Raw genomic sequence first — 27,072 nt, 5'->3', positions numbered from 1 at the left:
ATACAGTATAGCAACTTAAAGAAGATGAAGTTTCAAAGCAACTTAAAACAATTGGATATAATGTGTATAAACAGCGGTATGAACTAATATGTAACAAAGCAGTCAGTCAGAGGCAATAGCACAATCTCCTCCCAACTCCTCCCAGCCCATCCAGTCATAGAAAGGGTTAAACGTGTTTCTTTTTCTACCTTCAGTTTCGTTTCCTCTGTTCTCTAGAGTCGGGGTACTTTACAGGAAACGCGAAAGCACAAAGCATAGAAACTAAACTCGCAGGGAACGAATGTAGGCTCTGTGCTTTGCATCTCACGTAAGTATATGCATTTAATTGTGATGATGATTTAGGTTGTCAACTATAATTTTTACTGACTGTTCCTATTCCTTAACCTCTGCTTGCAGTAAACAGAAAAACATATGTGGATTTTGTGTATGCTTGTGTGAAAGCAGAATAGCTAATGGAGTCTTTCACGGCTAATAATGCAGAGGTACAAAGTCAGCTCTCAGATAATAGCCAATTCGAAAGCTAAAACAACTAGCAATTGCAAAAATACAAGTTACCGGTTGCATTAAATACTCTGATAAACAAGAAGCCTTGGTCCTCGAGATGCAAGGAAATCAACGAAATTTTGGAGGGAGGGAGGGAGAGGGTGTAAATTTAACAAACATAAATCAGTGCAATCCTAAATTAGCACAACAAACTTGAGAACACGAATATTTAATGTTCATCAGAGCATTGTGTGCTGGTGCTCCCAAGTTTTTGTACAACAATTATGTCTACATATACATGGTCAATACCTTTTTATTGTCACCCCCCCCTGGATTCATTTTTGCACTGTAGTTGGGCTTCCTTTGAACTTTGAACATTTTTGTGGAAAACTTGAGATTTTCTGCTCCTTTAAAAAGCAATCTTAAAGCTGCAGATAAGCTTTATATTTGGAATTGTTTTTAAAATAATTTATAATATTTCAGGATTGGCATATTATTTTGAATATATTTTAAATATTGGAGATTCTCCCCCCCCCCAAAAAAAAGCTTGCACACAATCTCTAAGCCTTGAAAAACTGCATAACGGGCAGATACCAACACATGCAGCTTCTCAGTGCTGTGCTGGAAGAGCAGAACCTGCTGAATTTCTACCTGTCACTTAGCTGCTAAAGACACAGAACCCCCACCAGAAAGGAAGGTGGTAATCTTAATCTAATCTCACTATTTGTAGCCTTTCTTGCAGCTAATCTATACTGCTAGACAGGAACAACAGGGCAGGCAAACAACTCATTTGTGAGGATATCCACTTAATCCATTGAAAGTGAATGCTCATTCAGTCAGATTTATTATATCCTGCTAGTGGCAGGCCTCATCTTGAATAAATAAATGCTCAGGATAGGGAAATAGTTCAATTAGCATTTGCTGGATCAGAAGAAGAAGAGTCTTTATTTGCATCAGCCACTAGCCATAGCAATGAAATAAAATGTACTGAAGATAGAGGTTTAAACGTAACTACAGAAAATACATTTTGGAGGTTTACATCAATAATCTAATAATAGATCTTATTCTAATTGCCCCTTCTAAAAACCTTGCAGTTTTCGCTGTCACCTGATCATCTTGATCTGCTCAAGAAGGACACAGTAGCAATGGTTGAGTGGCCCAGCATGGACAATAATAGAGGGGTAATAAACACCTCAAATCTTTATAAAGAGTGCAAGCCAGAAGCACATGAGCCACTGACTCAATACTGCCATCTCCACAGGCACATAAGCGTTTCTCCAGTGGAATTGTTTGAAATTAACCCTCTAGTATAGCCGAAGGCAGCATATTCAGTCTTGCAAAAGTGAAAGCATGTCTGTATTTTAGAATTGTTAAATTTTGCAAATAGAGTATCAAAATGACTAGGTGGAAAATAATCATACCATGAACAAAAATTGTGGCCAGATTATTCTGTCGTGATATCATATAGGCGCTGTCTCTGTTGAATTACAGATTTGGTGTAGGACATTTGCTGGATCAATTACTCCAAATCCTTAGAGAGCCCTCTTGAAATGCTATTTATACAAAGACAGTGTTTGTTCATTCTAAGTTCAACATTTTTAGGGCTACCTGTTTGGAAGCCATGGCATTTTCCAATAGAAACCCATCTGAAATTATATGGAAGGCTAGAAGGAAATTAGCAGAAGATCTTATTCTAATCGACTCTGAGCTGATCTTGGATGTGGCAGATTCCCACCTGCTTCTCACACAGGGGGAGTTCTTCTCCCTGAGTAAAATAAAGGATCCACAAGCATTTGTGGAATGCCTGATCGAGTTAGTGCTGGGGAAAAAAGAATCAACGCAGGAACTGTTCTTGGACTGCCTGGAAAACCTGAGGCACGCCTTCCCAAGGCTCCGGCCCATTTCTGAATATGTAAGAGGTGGTGAGTAACACTTTTTAAAACCTGGAGGTGCTTTCTGTTTTTCCTAAGGGTTAAATTCTCACATGCAACAGCACCAAATTCTTGCTCTATGACCTGAAGACCTCTCTTGTGTCTAGGGTTGCCAGACTCAATAGAGGACAGGACTTCTGTGCCTTTAATTGCCCTGCTCTCTTTTGAGTCTGGAAACCTTAAAGAGAAACCAGCATACCCTTTGCTTGGAAATTGAACAATGGGTCTGGGGTCTGCTGGTTTCTCTTTAAGGTTTCCAGACTCAAAAGAGAGCAGGGCAATTAAAGGCACAGAAGTCCTGTCCTCTATTGAGTCTGGCAACTCTACTTGCGTCTTGAATTTGGTCCAAGACTGTTAGTACTGTACTGCTTTTTAACTTTCTTTATCATGATTATAAATTTGGGGGACCTCCCCCACACCCTATAAATTAATAAATGGTAGGATTTTGATTATTTGGGATGTGAAGGGAGAAATACAAGTTGCAGAGGAATTCCTCCGCTAATTTATGCAAAACGACCTGGCCAGGCAAGGGCCATTAAGAAACAATACAGGGTGATTGAGGGCCTTTGGCAATGCAAGAAAACTGTCCTTCCTCTCACCCCAGGTGTGAACACAGATTTGGGATTTGGAAGGTTGCTAGGATAACTGTGTGTGGTTTGGCCTGGTTTTCAAGCTGAGTTATGGCAATGAGTTTCTCTGCCAGCTGACCTGGCAGGGAAGGCAACCCTAATAGTTCTCCAGGACCTCTCAGATACTTTTGATTTTGCTTCAACACAGGGTGGATTTGATTTAAATCAAATCGATTTAAGTCACTAGTCAGTAAGACTTGATTTAAATATTTTATTATTTACAGAAGACTCATTCTTGCTAGTATAACCTTACTATTTACAACCAGATGAAGGTTTCATTTTTGGAATAATAAATTTTCAGAGTTTTTGCAGTTATATCAAAAATTACTGATTTGGTTATACTATTAGAAATACAGATAATTACAAAATTATTTTGAGGTTTAATAAGTTCACTCTTCAAATTTGGACAACTTTGCTGTACTTTATTGGAAGGAGAAAAATAATCATTTCCTTAATAACAATTTAAACAATTTATTTAACTAAAACAATAACATTATAGCATATGTATCCATGTTTGTTAACTGATGTGGTTAAACGATTTAAAAAATTCTTCGACTGAGTTTTAGCACACATGAAAAACTTAAAAACAATTCCTTATTTCCTTTGGACTATAATGCAACTTAAATAGGAAACTATCTAGAATTTTTTCCCTCCAAAAGCATTTTATTTTAAAAATCAAATTTAAATAAAAATATCTGATTTTTTTAAAAAAATATTTTTTAAAAATCCTTGATTTTTATCCACTTGTAAAAGGAAGGAAATTGAATTTGTAATGATGAAGTTTTGAGCCCCCCCCCAAATCTGACCTTTTTGTTTAGTTATTTGTTTGTTTTTTCATCTGATGCTTTCAGATCACTTGAATCTCAGGAATGACCTTCATGTCCCAGACTCTGATGAATTTTCAGGGGAAAGAAGTGGATCCAAGAGCATGGATCTGGCTAGATCTGGAAACCAGGATGCTCCCCGGTCCCGAGAGGGCGTAGGAGAGGTTGAGCCTCCTGTATCCTCAGAGGCAGGAAGTGGATCTCAGAGCCCAGATGATGCTATTATGCTTTCAGGGGGTGCAAGCAGCACTGAGGACCCAGATGATGCCAGTCTCCTGCTCTCCAACAAAGAAAGAGAAGTCAAGACTCCAGATTCCCTGGATGTAGCGGAGAACCCCAGTGATGCTGCCATGTGCACAGAGAATGGAGGTAGAGATGAAGATCTAGAGAGCTCTGCATCTCCGCGGGTAGGAAGTGGGGCTGAGAGCCCAAGTGCCCCTCCGTCTTCTAGCAAAGGAAGTGGAGCCAGCGATGGGAACTGTGGCAAATCTGAAGGTATAGAAAGTGGAGCGCAAATTCCTGCCATCTCTGCATCAAAGGGAGAAGAAGAGGGAGCCCAAAAACTGGATTCCTCCAAGAAAAAAAGGACGAGCGGGTCTCCCACAAGAAGGGAAAGATTTGAGAACTCAAAAGGTAGTTTGTATCAACAATAAAGGGAACTCTGGATGGGATAAGTTGTTGCTCAGTAGGCCAAAGCCCCAGTTGTAATAAATTGACGACTTACCATAGCAAAAGTGATTTTTTAGGAAAGTCACTTAAAACAACTGGGTATCTAAATCTGACTCCAGTGCAGCATATATTTTGTGTGCAGCTTCCGTTTCCTTGCTGTAAACCACTTTAGTACAACAGTGGTGTTTTGGGCACAGAAATCTGGGGAGTAACAAATATATACTTCTTAGCCAAATATATACTTCTTAGAAGCAGAATAATTATATATACATGGATGTTTAATCTGCAGCACGTCTACTGGCTTCAGAATCTTGGCTCGATGCGAAAACCTGGTGTATGAGTTTTCTTTTCTTTTCTTTTATATTACTCAGGTATAGATAAACTGTATTTTGGCTCATAAGCCTTGTGCAGATGACCGGGAAGTCCCTGATTTCTGTGTGTTCATCAAAAAACACAGAAAATATGTATGCATAGTGCTGATTCTCATTTTCTAGTTATCTAGGCACTTAACAGCTTTTATGTGCATGAATATAAGGTTGGGGCCAGGGTCCGTGGGCCTGATCCTGACTCCCTCTACACATTCATCTTATGCAGAGATCTAATTGAACAGGGTTACTGAAGATGTTTATTGGTGCTTTCTTAATTTCTCGGCACAGCCTTCTTCCAAACCTCAGAGGATCCAGCCAGCATGCAGCTCAAGAAAGCTACACCTGAATTAACCCCCGCTGAAAAGAAATCCCATTCCTGGAAGACAAAAGGGAGTCTGAAGGAGGATGTTCCTAATGAAAGAACCATCAAAGGGTAACGTCTATACTTAAATTATCATCAAGATTTTGATTTGTAAAGGCAGACCACTATTGGGCGATTTACAGGTCCTCTAGAGCAGTGCTCCCCAACCTTTTTATCACCACGGACCAGTCAGCGTTTGATCATTTTACTGCGGCCCGCTGAGGGGGGGGACGTTGATTGTTTCGCGGCCCGCTAAGGGGGGGACGTTGATTGTTTATATTTTATTTAGATTGTTTTGATTTAATAATTTTAATTTAATTGTATTTAATGTTTCTTGGGCGGCCCGGTACCAATTGATCCACGGACCGGTCCCGGTCCGTGGCCCGGGGGTTGAGGACCACTGCTCTAGAGAACTGCTGTTAATTGCCCTCTTTTTTTGGTTCTGTCTCCATTAAGGTTGTAAATTTATTAGAAAAAACAATAATCACAAGGGCATTAAACATCCACTTGAACTGCAGAAACAGGCACTGTCAAACCTTTCTGGGATTGAGAGCAAGCTGGCTTTTTTTCTTTTTGCAAATTAGTCTGCTAATAAAGGGGTAGGAACAGGGCTGATAAAAAAGTTGGCACTTTATTTTAGAATTCTGTTCTCTAGGGCTGCATTATTCAATCCCTTCAGTGTTGCTCTTGAAAGATCTCTTACTCCTAAATATGAGTACCTGAACTTTCCTCTTTGGAGGCTCTGCTGTGTGTGTCACCTGTACGTCAGCATCCTCTCCCAATTGGGGGGATGACTTCACCTGTCTCTCCATCCTGCCTATTCGTTTTCTGGTCTGAAAAGATTCAGGATCCTTTTAAGGTGACTCTTGGTTAAGGGGAAGTGACTAAGCAGAGACTTGGTGTGGGAACAGCTGTTCAACTTTGAAATTGGTCCCAAGAGTAATCAAGAGTCCCTTGTTTTTTTCCCCTTGAGGCTGAGTGTTTACTGAACTTCTCTTACTTGTTTAGAAGGTGCAGATAAAATAGGGGGCTAGCAAAAACCAAGAAAAGAATGTCTTATGTCTTGCTTAATGTATCGGGGAGGGAGACAGAAGGAAGCAACTTATTCCAAAGTGAATTCAGGATCGCGGGGGGGGGGGGGGTTGTTGCTAGGCTCAAAAATCGGGTCCCGGCAAGCAGGTCTAGGTGTTGGGGCGGGGACAATTGGAGCAGCCCCAACACCCTATTGGTGGTCCATCTGACAGGGTGCAATTGGGCTGAGGGCATGCCAATCAAAGAGTCAGATGGACCACTATTTAAGCACTGCACATGGCCGTAGAGACCCTCCTTCTCCGGCACAGTGCATCAGAACACTCCCTGTTTTAGGGCTTTCACTTGACCTTGCTGTGCCTTCGTGTGTCGTCATTGTTGCAGGGGCATGGCAGGAATTTTCCCCACTTGGCTGATTGGCTGTTGCCACTTGGGTTTCACCTGCCGCATAGCAAATCGTCACAACTTGTAAGGTTGAAGGATAGGCTCTGGTTCATGCTGATAGGGGTGGAATGATCCCTTACCACCCTATCTACAGGTATTCCTCTTAAAAGGAATCCATTGGACCGATGGTTGGTATTCCCCCAAGCGGGGTTGCCCGCTCCAGTGTTCTGGGCACATGTGGGGGAATTGGGGCCTGGCTGGCAAGCGTCAGTCAGGCACCCCATCCCAGGTGTGTACCTGGCCCCTGATTCATGGTGCACCCTGAGTCAGTGCTACCCTAGGTAGCTAGTCGAACCAGAGCCTATGCAACCACTCACTTGATTTGTAATCAATAAAGTTGTGGCCTAAATTCGGCCAAAAGCCAAATCAAAAATATGAGTCATGTCTGAATTTATTTCTAGGCCTGGGTTAAAGGGTCTCCACACACAACAACCCTGTAAAGTAGGTTAGGCTGATGGGTTCCTCCTAGTTCAGTGGATCTTTAACCCCAGGTAGTCATTCTTCCCCTAATGAAGTTAACTGTAGCTGTGTACATGGCAGCAAACATTCTCAATATATGACTAGATTTGCACCAGAGATCTTAGGATTTCTCCTATATTAGGGGTTCAGTGGATCGATCAGCACTGGTTCACAACCTTCATTTAGGTGGTCCATGGCATGTCCACATGAAATATTCATATTGATTTATAATAATGTTTAATTTATGTTTTTGTTTTTATTTTTGTAAACTGCTGTGACTTCCAACAATAACATTCCCCTGCCCACAGACATTTAAAAGTCTGTAGACTGTTAATCAGCCAAAGGCCTGATTAATATAAATATTTTTATAAATAAAAGAGACAGTGTGGCATACGGGTCAGAGTCATAAATAAAATAAATAAAGGAAACAAAAGAAACAATAAAATTTTATTTTCACTGGGGATGAGGGTGGGGGGTTAAAAACCATTTTGACTCCTGCTAAGGTTGGGAGAAAATGGCTGCCCACTGCAGTGAGGTAACCCGGGACCCAGATCTTTCCTATTCTGATTAGTTCAGGAGTGCTCTAGAAAGTTTATTTCTATGTGGGAGAAACAGGAAGGTTTCTGATGTTTTGGTTATTTCTGCTGGGAAGCTGTGTACAGCTGGTTTAAACTCATTCTGTTATGTTTCTGTCAAGGTCGAGCTGACTATAATAGTAAGGCCTGGAGGAGGCTGGCTCTCACTCTTCTATCTCTTTTTCCTCTCATGCTGTTGGGCCCGCTCTCGCTCAGATGAATTGCCCCCACCTCACTGAACAACCCTTTACCCGAAGGTTTTTTCTTCCTTCCCTCTTAAAATTCAAGCCCAGAGTATCCTGCGGGGGACCTTTGGGAGGGGATAACTAGTAAGTTGGAGTCTCAGACAGATTTTCTTTAAATAAACAATAAAAGGTTTATTTAAGGCAAGATAGTATATAACACAAATGGATTAAATTTAGGTTACTTCAAGAATACAGGGTCATTTCACTTTAATTCATCCTCAGTTGCTTTTGCGTTACAGGTTTGGTTCCTTTATACGGTGATACTTTCTTTCAGTTATCCACCCCCTTTAGCACTCCTGCTCCTGAGGTACTGTAAGTCATAGACCAAAGGGCTCTCCGCACCCCCTCCCTTCATTGGGTTTGGGAATTTCTTATTTTCCTAAGAGGAATTTCTCCCCTCCAGGCTAGATTTGAGTCCCAAGTAGGCTGTTTCTTTCCAGCTCCTACTTCTCCTGACTCAACCTCTACCTCCCAGTAAAAATCCCAGTACCCATTCCTCCTATAGGACACCACACTCTGTCCTTCACAATCCACTCAGAGTAGAAGTTGATTTTCCAGAACCAACTCCTTCTCCTCTTAATAATAGATAATAATTTTGGAAAAACAAGAGCACACCAAATATAACAGATTGGCAAATTTTAATGAAGGAATATTCACAGCTAGCAAAAGTTACTGGAAAAATCAGAGGGCAAACAAAACAAAAAATAAAAAAGGAGTGGAGGATCTTTGATGATTATATAACGATGAATAAAGTAAACAAATCCTGAAGGTACACTAGAATTGAACCATGCTGAAACTTAAAGGAAGAGAATGTGTGTGTGTGTGTGTGTGTGTGTGTGTGTGTGTGTGTGTGTGTATAATTTGTGTGGGAAATAAGACAGATATATATAAATTACAAAGGATATGATTGGAAGATCTTTTTCTTTTCTTTTTTTCTTTTTTCTTCGTCATTTTCTTTTTCTTTTTATACTTTTTTTCTTTGAATGAACAATTTTTGTATATAATAACAAAATGTTTTTTTTTGCAAAATGAATATCTATTTCTTACTTGTATGGTTTTTAAAGACTGAAATAAATAAAAAAACATTTTTTAAAAAATAATAACAAATAATAATTTTTTATTTATACCCCACCCTTCCCGGTTCAGAAAACCAGGCTCAGGGCAGCTAACAACAAATTTTAAACACTTAATTGTGATACAATAAAAACAGAATAAAATACAGTATAAAAGCATGAATAACGATAAATTCAAAGTTCAAAAATCAATTTGGGGGAAAATCCATCCAATAAACATTAGATGGTCACCAGGGGTAGCTGGCTAAATTAGTCCTATTTGGGCCAGTGAGGAGGCCAGGGGAGAATTAGCTGTTCACTCTTTATACCTCAACCTGTCTCCTAACCTGTCTCCCTCAATTCCAACCCTCTTACTCCCTTAACTCCTAACCCCTCTCATCAAATCCTCAAATCAAAATTTTAAACTCCCTCTCTTGGATCCATGGCCAATGAGAGCCTGCCGTTCATTAACCATTTGCTGGCAGAGAAAGAAAGAAAAGAAAAGAAACATTTATTGATTCATCTTGTCTAGCAAAACCCAACTTTTTCATCACAGCTGCAACTGGATTTTTATGGACTGTACCAATCCTGAATGTATTGGATTTGTGACCATTATGCTCATTTGCCTTCAGTAGCAGTAAAGCTCTGCTGGATGAGGTACAATTGCCTCTGGTCTATTTTTTGGGAACTCTCTTGTACGTGTTTAGGTTTCTTCCTGCTCCCCCTTCCATGAGCGATAGTCAGTACCCAACCAAACATTCTTAAGAACATAATTAACCTAAAAATGAATTAGATGGTTTAGTATGTAGTAGATACCCATAATGAGAATGTCATTTCTAACCATAAGCACAGATTCACTAGCAGCTAGGCAGACCAGTTTGCCAGATCAGGCTGCCGTCTTCCCTGCCCCACTTGCCTGTGAGGAAGAGCCATTGAAGGCAATAAGATTTAATTCTGTGCAGACATGGCGAGCATTGGATTGTTCGTTGATCAGCATGCATGAGTGAAAAGAGTTCCTTACTAGTTCTAATGTTCAGGGCCGTCTTGAGCATGTTGGGCGCCCGGGCGCCGTGGTGCGAAGATCGCTCCAGCGCCCCCCACCCTGTTTCTTGCCGCAGCTGTCTGGCGGGCGTAGCACGGCTGCCGCACAGCGCAGCCACACGGTGGCGCCCTGGCGCCCTGTGCCACCCAGCCTTGTCTTAGAGCCGGCCCTGCTAATGTTTGTTTCCCTTTTTCCATTAATCAATAAAACACATTTATTCTACCACAGATCAATGGATTCCGTGATGGTCTCTGGTGATGAGATAATCAGCAAGGCGAGAAAACAATTAATTGAAATCCTCCAGAAGGACCTAGAACTTGTTCTAGATGAGTTATTTTCCAAGTCAGTTATCACGGAGGAAGAATATGAGGCCTTAGACAAATCTGAGGAGGATTCCAATAAGAAAATTCGGAAACTGCTGATAATGATACAGAAAATGGGAGAAATAGCCTGTGGCAAGTTCCTGGAATGTTTAGAAATTGCACGTCCAGGTTCAAATCAGGTCCTGCAAAATTCAGTACATGGTGAGTTTGAACAAAGTATTTTTCATCAGTTTCCTTTTCTGAGATCCAGTGGCAGAGGAACCCTCTCCAGCACCCGGGGCGGGACGCCGAGGGGCGGGGCGAACCGCCCAGTGACAAACTCGTGATGTCCGTACGGACTGCGCATGTGTGGCATCCCTATGGAGTGTGTACGCACGGCAGCCTGTACGGTCGCTGTGCGAGAGGCAGCTGACTGCATGCACCCTCGGCCACTCTACAGCTGGGGGGAGGCAGGGGCCATCTTGTCACACACACACCCCGAGTGGAACTCGGGGCGCTCCGTCCCCCACTTCGTAAGCCCTTGCTGAGATCCTCAGGGAAGAGAGATGCTGTGCTGTGTGTTTTCCCAAATATGATCTATGAGATGGTAGAGCAACACCTTTTAAGTAATTCCTTTTCACAATTCTTCAGTGGTTCAGTGAACAAAGCACAAAGTATTTGCTCAGCTTAACTGTTATGTTCTGTATACTCAGTGCTCATTGGTCTGTGTTTTGTTTTGGGGCAGGGTTACCCCTTTAGTTCTTAAAAAAACCGTTTTGTTTCTCCCCAGGCAGAATAATTTCTCTCTCTTGTAACCCTGTTTGGGCTACCTAGCCTTTGCATTCACTAGTTGAGCTTGCTATTAGACAAGAAAGATCATTCAGCAAGTGGAATCCCATGGATATTAGTAATCAGTAATGTCTTCATTTTACATTTTTGTTTTAACTACATGTCCCAAAGGCAGATGAATTATTATTATTATTTTTTGGGGGGGGGGACTTTCTCACCATCCCAGCTCCAGCAGGGGAGTTAGGAAACAGGAGGGGTTAGTGTATTCTTTAAAAGAGATGGTAAGAGGAGACTTGGACTCTGTGTTTTACGTTATCAGGTCTCATTGTTGCACAGAGAGCTTTTGGCATTCAGAAGGCCATTTTAGTCCTACGCCCACATTCCCAGTTAATGACATACTAGCAAGTGGATTGTTGTGGTTTGCTTTAGAATTTTTGTTAACATGGCTTTTTGGATCAGGAATCGTAGAACTGTGCAGTTGGAAGGGAACTAATGCAGCTTGTATTTTTCTCCCTAGAGCGTTTGCCTCCAGAGGAGAAGACTGAAAGCCCAAGAGTATTGGGAGAGACAGAAGAAGCAGTCCCCAAAGGTATCTCTTTTCGTGATCGGGGTGGGGTGGGGAAAGCATTTGGTTGTTACTGGTTTCTTCAAAATAGGTCCTGCTGACTCCCTGGTCTAATTCTCCTTTCCTGCTTTGCCATAAGCAAGCCAGGAAGGATGGGGCAGCCTGGGCTCTGCTGAAGGGAGAAAGATTCATCCTACGTCTGATGAAGTTTGGATAATAGTCTCCTGACCATACATTTAAAGCATATGGCTCCCTCCAAAGTATTCTGGGAATTGTAGTTTATTAAGGGTGATGGGAGTTGTAACTCTGTGAGTGGGTAACCTACAAATCCCAGGGTTCTCTGGGGGGAGCTATGACTGCTAAAGCAGTATAGTTAGGCTTTAAATGTATGGTGTGGGTGTAACTTTCAAATCTCCTTTCCCAACCAGACTGAGGATTGGGGGAAGAAAGATGATAACATGCCAAAAAAATGGGTACGTCCTCACTGTTCATCTCTGTTTAGGCATCTGCTCTGCTGTTAAGCTGTGCTGAAATAGCTCCTCCTCTGCTCCTGCTGTTTCCACACTGCTGGAAAACAAGCTGTGGTCCAGCTTGCCTTGTTGCCTGAACCCAAACTTTCTCTTCAGACCCAACCATTCGTGATAAGCCAAAAACAAGCCTTGGCTTCTGCTTACGGTTTGTTTGGAGAGGAACAAACCATGAGCCTGTTTGGATGACGTGACAAGCCAGGCCATGGTTTGTTCCCCAGCAGGAGTGGGGGAAGCAAAGTGTGGGGATGTTGAGGACAGGATGAGAGGATATATATACAAACTAGTGAGCTTGTAGCAGAACACATTCCCATGTACACAGCAGTGAGCTAGTTGATTGGATTCGTGAGAAGCACTTGAGTTAAGCAATCCAGCCTGGCTTGTCCAGATTGGATTTGCTCCTGGTAAATCCCCTTTTGTTCCCTCTTAAAAATAGCAATGACACAACAGTCTTCTTTAAAAGTAATGATAAGGCTTACTCACATTCAGTCCACAGTGTGATCCAGAAGGCAGGCTTTAGCTTGTAGTTACAGTAACAGAGGAAAGTGGGGTTCATCCTCTTGTGAGGGATGAGCCCATGTGCTGCTGACTGAGAGCCAGCGCACAGCAAAAGAGCATCAAGAGAGAAAAAGGAAAGACTGCTACGTGACCAGCCCTTTTATGGGGTCTCCCAGGGTCACACCCATCTACCTGGTCACACACAAGGGGAGGATGCTCCAGACCAGGTGTGACAGGAAGTGCTGGAGCAACATTCCCCAGTGTGTCTACTCTGGGCAAACAGAAAATGTTGTACTTGACTGCTTTTGTGAGGTAACATCCCACACAAAGCACCCATGATTTCAGCAGGTTCACAATAAGCCATAATTTATTTTAACTATGGTTTCCATGTGACATGAACATGACCTTTGACTGTGTTTTCATACAACATTAAACCATAGTTCTTTTAGAATTTGCATGCTGTAGCAAGCCAGACTCTTAATTTGTTTCTGCGGTGGGCACTGGGAGGAGGAAAAAGGAAAAGGGAGGAACAATATGCCCAAACAGTAAACTATGGTTTAACATTACATGGTTAAAGGTTGGTATGTGTTTCCAGTCCCTGCAGGACAAGAGAAAGAAGAAGAGCTTGAGTCAGAAGCAGAGCAAAAACAGAAACATCCTAGCAAAGGTAATTCTATGTCTTTTGCACCTTGATTTTGTACCCTCCAACAGTGCAGGGTGGGTAGCATCTTATCCAGGCATTCCCCAGTTATATCGGGTGTTTGCAGTTCGTTGCCTTTAGTTTTCTTTCATTTGTTCAGAAAAACATATTAATCTAGGTTACCCATTTTATGATGATTGCAGAATTTCATTTTTCTGGTTGCAGAATCTGGAAATCCTGCCACTTGGTTAATGCAGCTATGGCTGCATGTTGCCCTTATTCTTGAATGAAAATTTCTGTGTTAGGGTAAACTCAGTTTCATTATCAGATGACTAGCTTTATTGTTTAAAATGGTTTATTTACCATGTCAGGAATATGATCATTCCCATGTGTTTTCTTCTCTCTGGGCCAGCCCACCGGCGGGTGCTGCCTTAGGCAGCGTATGTGCTGTAGCGGCAAAAGCTGCAAAAGCTGACTTCTTACAGTTTCTGCCACTGCCCTAGTAGCAGCTGCCTTTTTCTTAATAAATACATGCAGTGTAAATACTGTAGCAATCCCTTGAATGCAAAAGAGAAATGTACCAGGGTATGGGCAAATGCAGTAGGGAAGAAAAAGATGCAGAGGCTAAGAGCCAAAGTCCATGTGACATTACACACATCACTTGCAGTTGCATTGATCTTTTGTTTAAAAAACAGAGAGTCATACAATTGTATTCTTAAACACAACGTTAGAAAATTTGGCACTGAAATAGTAATCTTGGAGACACATGGGTGCAAAAAGAATAATACTTATTTTCTAATGATTCTGTAGAAGGAAGAAAAGCGCTTAAGAACATTATCGCTAAGTTGAGGTTTCGGAAGTATTCAAGCAAGAAACTTGCCCTGAAAGAAATTCTGGAAATCAGTTCCGGAAATCTAAAAGACTGCAGCCCGTGTACATTGGGAGACTTGCCTTGGCATTTTCTGAAGAAGGTCTTGGCTTTGAATGTGACGGCCAGGAGCACAAGCCTTCAACATGAAACACTGGACGATAAAGGAATGCCGTTAAAGGAGAAGGAAAAAAGGGTTGATGAGAGAATCTTCTTTGATACCAAAAGAGATGAGAAAGATTCCATGAACCCCCTTGATGTCCTTTGTGCTGTTCTGCTTTGTTCTGACAGTTTCCTCCAACAGGAGATCCTTCTCAAAATGTCCATGTGCCAGTTTGCCCTGCCTTTGATTCTGCCTCCCCTCAAGACCTCCAAGTGCACCCTGATGCTCTGGGCCATGAGGGACATTGTGAAAAAATGGAGGCCCCATTCCTTGGCTGAAAGCAGAGGCTTCAGGGAGGAGAGCCTGGTACTGACATCCATGCCGACTGTTTCTTTTGTACGGATGGGGAACTGTAACCTATCCAAGTCCAAAATCCTCAACGAGTTCCTCAGCCCTTCCCAGCAGCATAATGATTTCTTTCTACACCGAGATATGGAAAATGGGAACGTCCCTCGGGAAATTGCTAATGGGCTTGTAGAGATTGCCTGGTATTTCCCAGGAGGACGGACGAACACAGATCTTTTCCCAGAGCCAGTTGCTGTTGCAAATCTCCGTGGAGATGTTGAGTCTCACTGGGTGCAGTTCAGCTTTTTAACACAGGTCTCCTCAGCTGTCTTCATATTTGCTGAATGTATTGGCGAGAGAGAATATACTCTCTTGTCGTCACTCAAGGACTTGTCAACTCAGTTCTACTTTATCTTGGAAGGTCGCAGTAGAATATCTGAATGTACTTTGGAGTTCTTAAATAAACTGGCACCAGTGATTAAACTTGACAATTCACATATATTGGTAAAGACTGCCACAACAAATAAAGCAGTATTTGTAGAACACCTTCGAGCTGCAGTTGGAAAAATAATAGCCTCAAATCCTAAGTGTGTAAGTGTTGATAAGATGTGTACAACCGCCCATGAACTTACAATCCAGGTGGATGAAGACCACAAAGAATGTCAGGATGCCCTCAGATGTGCCACAGAAATTTCAGGAGAGATAAAAGATGTAGCAGTTTACAAGAAAGAAACACTGATACTCCAAGGTGATCTCTGGAAAAATCTGGCCAAAGTGGAGAAAGAACTATGCAGAATGGAAAGACAAGGGGACATGCCTTCGGAAAAATACAGATCAGAATTGAGAGGCAGATTGTTGGAACTGCGTAAGCAGCAGAGTAAATGTGATCTCACCATTGGTTTGATTAATTTCATCAAGGGCATAAAACATTTGAAGGATGAAGAGAGGCATTACTTCTTGAAATGGATGAAGTTCAACCTGGACCATATTGCTAGGGGAAATCTTTCCAAGTTACGTGCTGACTATAAAGAGAAATGCAAGAAGTTGGGAGATGATGGGCGGAAGATTGCAGAGGTAGACCAGTTGATATCGTCCTCTTCCTTGGGAGTTGAGCATTTCATGCGTGAGCTGGGGCAGTTCTATGAGGCAGAATGCTCCATGGTTAAAGAGGGCAAAATAGCTAAAAACAAAAGGCAGTTTGCCCATTTCCCAAGCATTGCAGCTGAACTACTGCTGGAAGGGTTTCCCCTAGAGCTAATTGATGGTGATGCATCCAACATCCCCTTGCAGTGGATAACAGATGTTCTGAATAAACTCAATATCAAACTAAAGGGGAAATCCAAGATGATGGTGATAACCGTTCTGGGGGTGCAGAGCACTGGCAAATCCACTCTTCTGAACACCATGTTTGGCCTGCAGTTTGCTGTCAGCAGTGGGCGGTGCACACGAGGTGCCTTCATGACGCTTCTTAACGTCAGAGAGAATTTGGCTCAGGATCTTGGCTGTGACTTCATCCTGGTGATAGACACAGAGGGCTTGAAAGCCCCTGAACTGGCCAAACTGGAAGACAGCTATCAGCATGACAACGAGTTAGCCACTCTAGTGATTGGGCTGAGCGACATCACCATTGTCAACATGGCCATGGAGAATGCCACCGAAATGAAGGACATCCTGCAAATTGTGACCCATGCCTTCCTAAGGATGGAGAGGATTGGGCAGAAACCCAACTGCCAGTTTGTTCATCAGAACGTCAGTGATGTTTCTGCACATGACCAAAACATGAGGGACAGGAAGCACCTTTTGGAACAGCTGAATGAAATGACCCAGGCTGCAGCAAAAATGGAAAAACTGAATGGGGATATCAAGTTTTCAGACATCATGGACTATGACCCTGAAATGCACAATTGGTACATCCCAGGTCTTTGGCATGGAGTCCCACCCATGGCCCCAGTTAACATGGGATACAGTGAAAAAGTCCTTGAATTAAAGAAGTACATATTTGAATTCATAAAGAACCGCTCATGTAAAATATCTCCCAAGGACATCCCTCATTTTATTGAATGGGTGAAAAGTCTCTGGAATGCTGTGAAACACGAGAACTTTATCTTCAGCTTCCGAAACAGCCTCATAGCAGAAGCTTATAACCAGCTCTCCATGAAATATTCTGAATGGGACTGGCATTTTCGCAGAGAGATGCACCTCTGGGTATCTGAACAGGAAACGTCAATACAGAATGTTTCTCCCGATGAATTTGATATACGCAGTTTTCAAAATGAGCTTCATCAGAAGCTGTTGGCTGGAGAACGACAGATTCTAGAGAATTTGAAGCAATACTTTGAAAGCAGAGCAGCAAATCTGCATTTGGTAGAAAGGTACAGAGAAGATTTTGTCCGTAGTGCTCACAGCCTCAAGCAAGAACTTGAAAGTTATTCTTACAACAAATGTCAGGAAGCCGTTCGCATTAAAAAGGGGCTGCACAAGATTCACTCTCTAGAAACTGAATTCTTGAAAGTAATTGAAGGAAAGGTTGATTTGCTACTTAAAAAATGCCGGGAAAATGAAGATAGGTTTGAAGATCAAGAACTGGAAAAAGAGTTTGAAAGAATGTGGATGGAAACTTTGTCAGAAATATCACCTGTTCCCTTAGAGAAACGACAAATAGATGAAGAGATTGACTTGCATTTGAGAAGGGAATTGTCACATCGAGGAAGTTCAGTCAATGTAAAAGTACAGAGAGCAAAATCTTTGTTAAGCTACAGAATGTATGCTTTTCAAATGAAATCTGAATATTTGGATTCTACATTGTGGTACCGTTTCAAACACTTGTTTGCTAAAAAGGAGCGTTTGCATGAGATAGACGAATTTGCCCACTCCTTGATGGTTAAATGCAGTTCATACATTTATAAAAAGGTTGATTCCAAAGGAGACTATGATGATACATATTGTGGTGAACTTTTACAGATTATCAATGAAACGCTTCAACAGCCTGATGCTCAGAAACTTCATACAACAACATGCTTCGAAGTGGACCTAAAGCTTCACATTTTGGGGGAAGCAGCTCATGAATTTCAGAAGATGCATGAAGAGTTTATTAAGGAAAATGATCCCTATATACGCTTAGAGAAACTGAAGCCTCATTATTTCTCAATTTTCAGAGATCTTTATCTGGAAAAAGATGCCCAGCAAATCAGAGCCAAGGATTTCTGTGACCAGTGTCTCCATCCTGCCCTTGTGAGTTATATCAACAAAAGACTTGGGATAGAAATAGTAGATGATATTCTCAACAGTGCACAGTCCATTGGGTATGCCAGTCGGAGCTTCTTCCAGTTTACTGTCCTGAAGGAGCTGTTGGAAGAGGGTAATGTTGACGGTTATGTAAAATACATTGGGGCTTATGAAATGTTTGTCAAAAACTGGATCCAGGAACAAATTTTGGATTACTATGCAGAGAATGAGTGTCTGAAGAAACTGGAGAAAGAGATTCTCTCTGCGATAGTAAAGAAAATTATAGAAACACTGGAAAAATTAAAGCATCAAGATATTGAGACGGTCTCAGAATTTTTGGACAGTTTTTGCAGAGAAATGCAGAAGGAGTTGGTCATTTCTAAGGACAGTCTGTTAGGGGTACAGTTTAAGAATGCAACTGATCCTGCACAGTTTTCTGCTTGTGTTGAAAGCTTCCTTGCCGATTTGCAACAGCAAATAATATCTGAATATGATATCCTGGATATCCAGTCTAAACTTTCCAAATTGCCTGTGAGCCCCCAGGATGAGATCTTCAAGCGGGTGTTTGGCTGTGGGAAGCAGTGTCCTTTCTGCAAAGTCCCCTGTGAAGCTGGAGGGAGTGCTCATCAAGAGCATTTTGCAACTGTCCATCGGCCTAAAGGACTGGGAAAGTACAGAGAAATAGTGTCCGAAAAGCTGGTTTATGATATCTGTTCCACTGCTGTGGCATCAAACACTCAGTTCAGAAATCAGGACACAAATGGGGAATTCTACCCATACAAAGATTATCGTGCATATTATCCAGACTGGTGCATCCAACCAGATCCCAGTATCAATGCTTCAGATTACTGGAAGTTTATTTTGAACAAATACAACCATGATTTTGCCAGAGTATATGATGCTAAACCAGCTGATCTGCCAGCGGACTGGAAAAACATTACTGAAGAACAAGCACTGAAGGCCTTAAAGGACATTTATAATATGAAGTAAGCATTCTTATCTTGGCAGAAGAGAAACATGGATCTTCTTCCCATGAAAGCATTCCACAAATTTTGCAAGTCTTCATAATGCAGAAAAGGCCCCTTGAAAGTTTGAAGGATCCTTAATTTTCAGATAACACTGATATATAGGGCAAATAGGGTTCTGCATTCCTAAGTCCCTGGCTGGATTTCCATTTATTTCACCATGCCTTAAGTTTTGTGCCACATATGGTGGAATGTTTTCAGCTAGTCTGTCTACCTGTATCACTGTGTTCATCTTCCCTGTTCAGGTGCACATTTATCCCCATCTCGTTGTCTTCTCTTTCCCGGTGCCCTTAATCCGGAGCATATTATTTACCTTGAGCAGCAATCTTTCCTCTTCCCCTCCATTGTATTAAAATACTGCTTCTAACTTGGAATTTGAAATTCACCAGGTGATGGCAGCAATGCACCTCACCCCCAACTCAGGTTTGCTCATAGTGGGGGTTCTTCAGATGATAACCATGCTTCCCTTCCTGTTTATTATTCAGTTATCATGATAATTGCAATTCCCTATCTACTCTCATGTTTGGAAGAAAATTTTTGTCAAGTAGAATTTATTTAGTAAGCTTTAGCCTTTAGGAATGGTAAGAGTCTACCAATGCTGATTTTCACTTCCGTTTTGCAATGACATTTATAAAAATGATAGTAAAATGAATGTCTGAAGGTAATTATCTACAGGAATGCAATATATTTTGTAATGCACTGCCTTGCAATGAAAACAATATTAATAAACATATATTTTTAAAAGTTCTACCACTTTAAAAAATCCATTAGTCTTTGACTTCTCTCTGGAAGAACAGACTGTTTTCACAGAGACACAAAAGTCATTTTCAGAGTGCCTTGATTGGTTGGGTGGTGTGGAGAGATTTAGGTTGGTTGATCTACTGATGCATCACTCAGAACCTTCCATGGTTCCTTCCAAGTCTCCCAGTTAAGGACATTTATCTTCACTTCTAAGTCCAGGAATCGGCATGTTTTTACATGATTGGAATGTGTGCTTTTATTTAAAATGTATCTCTGGGTTATTTGTGAGGCATAGGAATTTGTTCATTCCCCCCCCCCCCCAAAATATAGTCCAGCCACTCACAAGATCTGAGGGATAGTGGACCAGCCAACTGCTGAAAAAGTTTGCTGACCCCTGGTTAAGGCTTTATAGGTCAAAATCAGCACTTTAAATTGGGCCCAGAAACTAATTGTTAGCCAGTGCGGTCAGACCAGGATCGGTGTAATAAGCTCAAACTGTCTTGCTCCAGTAAGCAACTAGATGGGAGGTAGATATTGGATAATATGACTATCTGTATGTGTGGCGTCATCGAAAATGTTGTTGCATGCCACCCCAATCTTTGAGGTGTACAAGATTCCAGGCACTTACCCTGGGTCCAGCTTCCTGGCAAGGAGGGACAGCAGAGACTCTAGTGTCCTTATGGCAGATGCTTTATTTACAAGTATGTACAACCTGAGCCTACGAGGGAGGGGCTCATAGCATTAACACCCCAAAAGGTCCTGCTTCTCCCATAGTCACAGCCTTCGATTTCAAACAGAAATCAAGCATAGTTCTCACTCTCTGCCATCAAATATTCCTGCACTAGCTATTGTCCTTTTAAGTACCAGCCACATGAGGAAAGAGAAAGGCTTGTCCATTTGCCCAGAGAGCATCATCACTTCTTCTGTTATACTAAGGATGATGATCCTTAGGTGGGGACTATGCCCAGTTCTATCACAAAGAAACGTGCCTGACTAGTTCAGCAATGGAATCAAATCCTCCATTACAATTTAATCCTTGCTGAATCCAGGACCCCAGGAATTACACAGGACTAAGGCATCATACAGACTGAACCCCACCCCCAAAAAACGCACAATATTTGTATCTAGAGGTGTTGGTATAGAAAGGGTTTCCGGCTGCAAGGACAATGATGGAGGCGTTGTGGAATATTTTGCGCCCCATCATTTTAACTGCAAGAATTGCTAGTTAGTGAATGAAGGGGTTAAACCTCACAGAGTTTCTTAATTGCTTGGGAAGACTCTGTGAGGTCACTCCCCCTCTCCTCCTGAGAGGAAGTAAAACTTTCTTCCTGTTCCTCTCTTTCTCTCTCCTTTGTGGAACATAGATCAGAGAACAAGTGTCTGAGCGCCTCCCTGAACCCAGACTCCATTTTGGACCTGACTTCGTAATTTTGTACTCAATAAATTTGTCTACCTGCATTGCTTTTGCTGTGACACTCAGATCTATGACTGAGACCTCATATTATGGAAGTAGTAAACCTTTTAAAACTTACTCAACATGTGATCTAATTCATTGTGAGAGGGGTAGAGACGGGAGAGCACATTGTCAATGCTTAATACTGGGATACTTAAAAGGTCTAGCAACCTATATTTCCTGTGCTTTGCAAAGGCAGATACATAATTGTTCAGATATATAATCTGAACAAGATTCAGCATGCTTTTTAAACTTCTGACTTTTAAAATATTTATCTTATATTCTGCAAATTGCTTTTACAGCTAAGCAGTACAGTCGTACCTTGGATCCCGAATGCCTTGCAAGTCGAACATTTTGGCTCCCAAATGCTGCAAACACGGAAGTGAGTGTTCCAGTTTGCAAACGTTCTTTGGAACCCAAATGTCCGACGCAGCTTCCATGGCTGCCGATTGGCTGCAGGAAGCCGTGCCTTGGTTTCCAAACATTTTGGAAGTCAAATGGACTTCCGAGGTACCACTGCATATGAATTTTTATTATTATTAAGTGAAATAAACGAACAGCTGAAGGGTGTCAGATTGGCTACCCCTGGTGTAAAGCTATCCTCCTTCCTTTTCCCTTAACTCATGTTGAGTTCCACGAGACGGCATTCCTTTTTCCTTACTCCTTCCCAGTGAGGGCAAGGAGCTTCTGTGCCTCATTCCTGCAGTTGATGGCTCTGAGGACCTTGGCCGTCACCTGCACAGCATAATCTTCCATGTAGGAACTCAGAAGGCGCTGGCATAAATCCACCACATCTGCCTTCTCCAGTTTCCCTAGGGGGATGTTGTCATAGCCCTCCCTGAGGGGGAACTCGTGGAGCTTGAGCTTGAATCTCTTGAGTTCGTCCTCCTCCAGGTTCTCCAGCGTGGACATCAGGCAGTCTGCGATGGTCTTCTCCGTTGCTCTGCAATGTCACCCCCAGCAGCAGAGAAAAGCAGGCACAAAACAAGAGAAGCTCAGCAAATGGACCTGGGAATGAGGCAGCTCATTGGAAGATGCTGCCAACTTCCATAACTAGGAATGACACTGAGGGGAGGTTGGCTGCTACATGGAGCCAAAACGGGATAAAGAAGGACTGTATTTCCACATTATACTGCTGCCTGACCATTCTAGCAATGGGAGAGCCGAGGAGCAGAATTAGGCAGTAGGAAGTGTCTGGTGTTTAATGTCAGATGTTTCTCTGGGTTCTGTTATATCTTACTGGATGCTGCCCAGAGTGGCTGGGGCAACCCAGCCAGATGGGAGGGGAAAAAGGAATAAATTATTATTACAGTGGTACCTCTACTTATGAATAATTCTACTTATGAATGTTTCTACTTACGGTTTAGATGGGATTTTTTCTACTTTTCTCTGGGATGGTGTATGGGGCAGTGAGGAGCCACAATCACCTGGAATGGAGAGAGAGAAAGAGGATATGAATGAAACAAGCAGGAACTATAAGAAATTGATGGCTATGGGAGATGAGTTATTGGGGGCCCATGCCCTGGGTTCCTCTGGCATGTCTAGATAGCTGAGTTCAACCAAACTTTAAAAACCTAGGTGTTTTTAAAGATCTTGGTCTGGCACCAAAGAACATGATGAAGCCAGGTCAGCTTGTCTAGGAAGGCTCTTCCATGACATTACAAAGGTTAATTTTTATTATTATTCTGCCATGTGTGTAGCGCTGTATCACCAGTTGCACTGTGCCCCCTTGGGAGGGAGGTGGGATATAACTACAGGGAAATAAAACTTGCTTACGTTCTACTGGGCACAGAATAGAGGAATTCATCTGACCTGGATCTAACTCTCCTGCAAGAGAACAGGAAAGAGGCAGTCAAAAAGGGAATGTGACTGGGATGCCCTTTGCCATCCTGCCTCCCAACCTACGGTCCAACCTTGTGATCTTCCCTCGGTCAAACGCACCTTGGTTCACATGGGCCTTCCAGATGAGTTCATTTGTGCGCTTCTCCACCAGCGTGAAGCTGAACTTCTCTTGCATTTGCCCAGCAGACAGCTCCACGAAGTGCTGCTCCTTCTCGGCACTCAGGTATTGAAACTTCACTTCCTGTGGGAAAGCGGGAAACCTCTGTAGGTGTGAATGTGGCTTAGCCCCCCCCCCATGATTCCAAGAGAGTCAGATTAAAGGGCGACCAGGGGTCCTGGTTTAGTTCCTTCCCATTCTCATGTGTTACAGCTTGGCTCTGCATTGACAGAATATTTCATCATCTTTGTGTCTCACCTCAGGGCAAATTGTGACGTTGTCTAAGGTCTGCACAAAGACCTGAGTGCCGATCTTCAGACTTTTCAGGGTCCCAGGGGGTTTCACTATTCTCTGGTAATGGTGCTTTGCTTCATGCTCATCAACAGCCTGGGAAGGGCAAACAAGGTCACTTTTGAGACATGCAAAGAAGGCAGCAAATTCCTACAATACTGGGTGCCTTTCAAATAGGATGAAGGGCATTTGGAGCAGAAGCTCAGCTTTTTTACTCGAAGCCCCACAACTTTCTGGGCATTGTTTCAGTAGATAAGGCAGGGATAGGGAATCTACTGCCTTCCAGATGCTGTTGGCCTTCCTTCGACCCCAGCCAGCATGGGGCAAGGATGATGGATTTTGTAGTCCAACAACACCTGAAAGGACACAGGTTCTGCATCCACAGGATGTTGTAGTCCAACAACACCTGAAAGGACACAGGTTCTGCATCCACAGGGCAAGGAAAACTAAACTGCTTTGGCACTAGAAACTAAAATATGGACAGGAGATTTATTGGCCACATGAGAAACTCAAGTTGGGGCTCTTGGATTGGCTACCTTGAACTGTGACACAGCAGAGAGCTACCAGCAACCCTGGGTCAGTCTCCTGATGAGACAATGCAGGAACCCACAGAAGGAATTATACTTCAATATTACCATGAAACATAAGGCAACATTTCTAGGAGCAGTTGAAATTGATAAGGCAAAATTACAGTGTGCTTTATCTCCAACATGCCAACATTGCAAACTAGGAGGGATGTTTTCCTCCAAGAGCTCAGAAGTACAGTGGTGCCTCGGCTTAAGAACAGTACTGGAAGTAGTGTCCCGATTTGAGAACTTTACCTCAGTCTAGGAACGGAATCCGAATGGTGGAAGGGCACCGGTGGCGGGAGGCCTCATTAGGGAAAGAGCGCCTCGATTTAAGAACAGTTTCGGTTTAAGAACGGACTTCCGGAATGGATTAAGTTCATAAACCGAGGTACCACTGTACCAAGTCTATTCCTAAATAAGCTAAGGGGAATTTGCTCTTCATGAAATGTGTTTTCTCTGAGGGAACCCCCACTGGCTTCAGTGTAGCATAAATATATTCCATTTTCACAATCAGGCAACAACTGCTGACTGGTTCTCTAGGCAAGGCCTTTGGCCGTTAGCAAGGAGACTGCCAAACAAATGAAAATTGTTTATTTCAATATTGGAAAGTTCACTTTTAGTAAACACCACTGCTATTGGGAACCAAAGTAACCTTGTGAAGGGCAGCTGATAACCTCATCTCTTGTGGCATTTTCATGTTGGCTATAAGTTTGGTAAATTACCATAGCTGAAGCCCAACTAAAGCAGTTCACTAACAATGGCACACCCTGGTGCATGATTTCTGCATTGCTATTGTGTCAGGATTAGAATGATCAAGAAAATGATCCAGGCAATCCGGAATGCAAATCAAACTTGGGGATTCCCGCTTACCTTTATTAGGGAGGGGTCATTGGGTAAGAGGTATAGGTGGAATATTGGCATGTTGAATCGAAGTATCTGATAGAGCCTCGCCACGGTGTTGATCTTTTGCTTAAACCACTTTTTGAAAACGATTCCAAGGGAAGAGAACTTGGGGTTTTCCAGAACAGCGTGATGAGGCTCCACTCTGTCTGGCTTCTCCAGCTTCATCTCCCCTTTGACAAAATGTGCAATGTAGACCCTGGAATGGTCTTCAGCTAAAAAGGAGCACAAAGGAAGCATAGACAAATGTGTTACAAGTGTGGACCTGAGTCTGGGGGACAACAGGGCTGGCCCAGCACTATGTGCCACTGAGGCAAAACAGAGAGTGCCGTCCTCATGCCTCATGGTTGGACTGAGTGACAAAACGCATCACTTCAACCAGCCTGTTTCATGCAAGTATTTATGTTGTCGTCACCATTCTTCTCAAAGTTGGTTTATGTCATTTTATGGGACAATATCCTCTCAAGGCAGCTTGCAAACAAAATATGATAGACCACAGAAAACAATGGGAATAGCACAGTTAAAATATATAGTGGAACCTCAGTTGTCAAATGTAATCCATTCCAGAAGACCGTTCAACTTCTGAAATGTTTGACAACCGAGGAGCAATTGCTGGTCGGCAAGATCCATTGAAAAAATGGAGAAACGTGCTTCAGAAGCCATTTGACTTCCAAGGCGCATTTGAAAACAAGCATTCACTTACGGGTTGTCGGCGTTCAAAAGCTAAAATGATCAACTTCCAAAGCGTTCGACAACCAAGGTTCCACTGTAGCACAAAAATGATACAAGACACAGGAAAGCCAGCACTATTGGGCCATGGAAAGAAGACCACTGGCCCCATAGTGTTCTTAGCCTGTCAATGAAAGTTATTCCTGTTTAGGATCTCCTTTTATGGTTATACACAGATTTCCTTCCCTCCACCATACCTGAAAGAGACAAGAAGTGAGGGATGAAAAAAACGACAAGACACATACTTTGTAAACCAAGAAAATCTTTAATAAAAATTATTTCAAAAAGAAATGCCTAAAAACATCACAAAAAGGGGCAGGGGTGAAACTAAGTGTTTGTAGGCTTTTTCCATTGGTGTTCCAATTGTACACAATTTCACAAAGGTGTGCGGTGCCTTGGAACGTAATCCCCATGTAAATGGGGAATTGCCTGCATAGGACTGCTGCAACTCACACTTACTTCCCCTTGAAATACTTACAAGTTTATGTTGATTAAAATCGTTCTTCATTTTAAATATTGTATTGTTTTTCCTGTTTTTTGTGCACTACAAATAAAATAGTGTGCCTAGGAATCTGGTCATATTTTTTGCCAAACCAAAGTCCGGCCCCCAACAGTGTCTGAGGGAAAGCAAACTGGCCCCCTGTTAAAAAAGTTTGAGGACCCCTGCTAAACAGGAATCACATCATGGAAAGTCCACTGCAATACCGCTGGCAATTCTGCAGAAGTGTGACGATTTCTTAGCACCAGCAGCCACCTGTCTAGAGGCAGCCTTGCTACTACCAGCCTTTGAAACTGAACAGCAAGTTCATTAATTAATGTACACAGTGAACTGGAAATTCAGATTCAGAACCTTTGCTTTAGAAGTACCAGTGCATTACTATAGGTTGGTAATGCAAATGATTAAAAAAAAACCTGGATCCTCTTAACTCACTGGGGCACCAGCTACCCCGGTCACTTTCCCCAGAACCTGCTGGGTTTTCCATCTTCCTGTTCCTTCCTTCCTCTGCAAACAGGGGGGATTTTAACTGTAGCCCTGAGTGGCCAGAGGTCCAGACTGGATCTTGCCCTGAGCCTGTAAAAGAAATACAGTGGTACCTCTACTTACAAATAATTCTACTTACGAATTTTTCTACTTACAAATGGAGCTCTGTCCGCCATCTTGGATGCGGTTTAGATAGGATTTTTTCTACTTACGAATTTTTAGATAGGGTTGCTTCGACTTACGAATTTTTTCTCCCAATGCATTCCTATGGGATTCGACTTACAAATTTTTTCGACTTACAAATGTGTGTTCGGAACACATTAAATTCGTAAGTAGAGGTACCACTGTACAATTCTTTACCTGAATTGATTGTTGCAAGGAGGAAGGAGGAAGTTGCATTGTCCTTGAAG

General features: G+C 42.4%; 2 protein-coding genes across 12 annotated transcripts in view; one reads left to right on the top strand and one right to left on the bottom strand.

Moving 5' to 3' along the window:
• Positions 1-160: 160 nt before the first annotated feature.
• On the top strand, positions 161-19,746 carry LOC118095532 (interferon-induced very large GTPase 1-like). Of its 3 annotated transcripts, none has more exons than XM_060281727.2 (8): positions 161-307; positions 2,086-2,405; positions 3,895-4,500; positions 5,193-5,337; positions 10,340-10,635; positions 11,720-11,791; positions 13,388-13,459; positions 14,243-19,746. In XM_060281727.2, exons 2-8 carry the CDS (start codon positions 2,105-2,107, stop codon positions 18,961-18,963), a joined length of 6,213 nt encoding a protein of 2,070 aa, XP_060137710.2. In that variant the 5' UTR covers positions 161-307; positions 2,086-2,104; the 3' UTR covers positions 18,964-19,746. The 3 variants fall into 3 exon arrangements, with proteins under 3 accessions (XP_060137710.2, XP_060137709.2, XP_088511550.1); XM_060281726.2 differs by having other exon boundaries at positions 216-307; positions 1,975-2,405; XM_088655424.1 differs by lacking the exons at positions 2,086-2,405; positions 3,895-4,500 and having other exon boundaries at positions 247-307.
• Positions 18,813-27,072, bottom strand: part of LOC118078987 (NACHT, LRR and PYD domains-containing protein 1a allele 5-like) — a 43,955-nt gene continuing 35,695 nt past the window's right edge. For 7 of the 9 annotated variants that reach the window (XM_035102993.3, XM_088655455.1, XM_060281754.2 and 4 more), the window contains 6 exons: positions 24,922-25,166; positions 23,450-23,578; positions 23,134-23,275; positions 22,969-23,019; positions 22,553-22,619; positions 18,813-22,135 (listed from right to left, as the gene is read on the bottom strand). In XM_035102993.3, the coding sequence (XP_034958884.2) occupies positions 21,850-22,135; positions 22,553-22,619; positions 22,969-23,019; positions 23,134-23,275; positions 23,450-23,578; positions 24,922-25,166 (920 nt within the window). In that variant the 3' untranslated portion in view covers positions 18,813-21,849. Of the gene's footprint in view, positions 22,136-22,552; positions 22,620-22,968; positions 23,020-23,133; positions 23,276-23,449; positions 23,579-24,921; positions 26,753-27,072 lie in introns of all 9 variants that reach the window. The other 2 variants (XM_035102991.3, XM_088655459.1) reach the window with 2 other exon arrangements.

This window comes from Zootoca vivipara, chromosome 12 (genome assembly GCF_965207765.1).
Source record: "Zootoca vivipara chromosome 12, rZooViv2.hap1.1, whole genome shotgun sequence".
In the NCBI taxonomy this organism is placed as follows: domain Eukaryota; kingdom Metazoa; phylum Chordata; class Lepidosauria; order Squamata; family Lacertidae; genus Zootoca; species Zootoca vivipara.
This window is presented reverse-complemented; position numbering and strand designations above follow the sequence as displayed.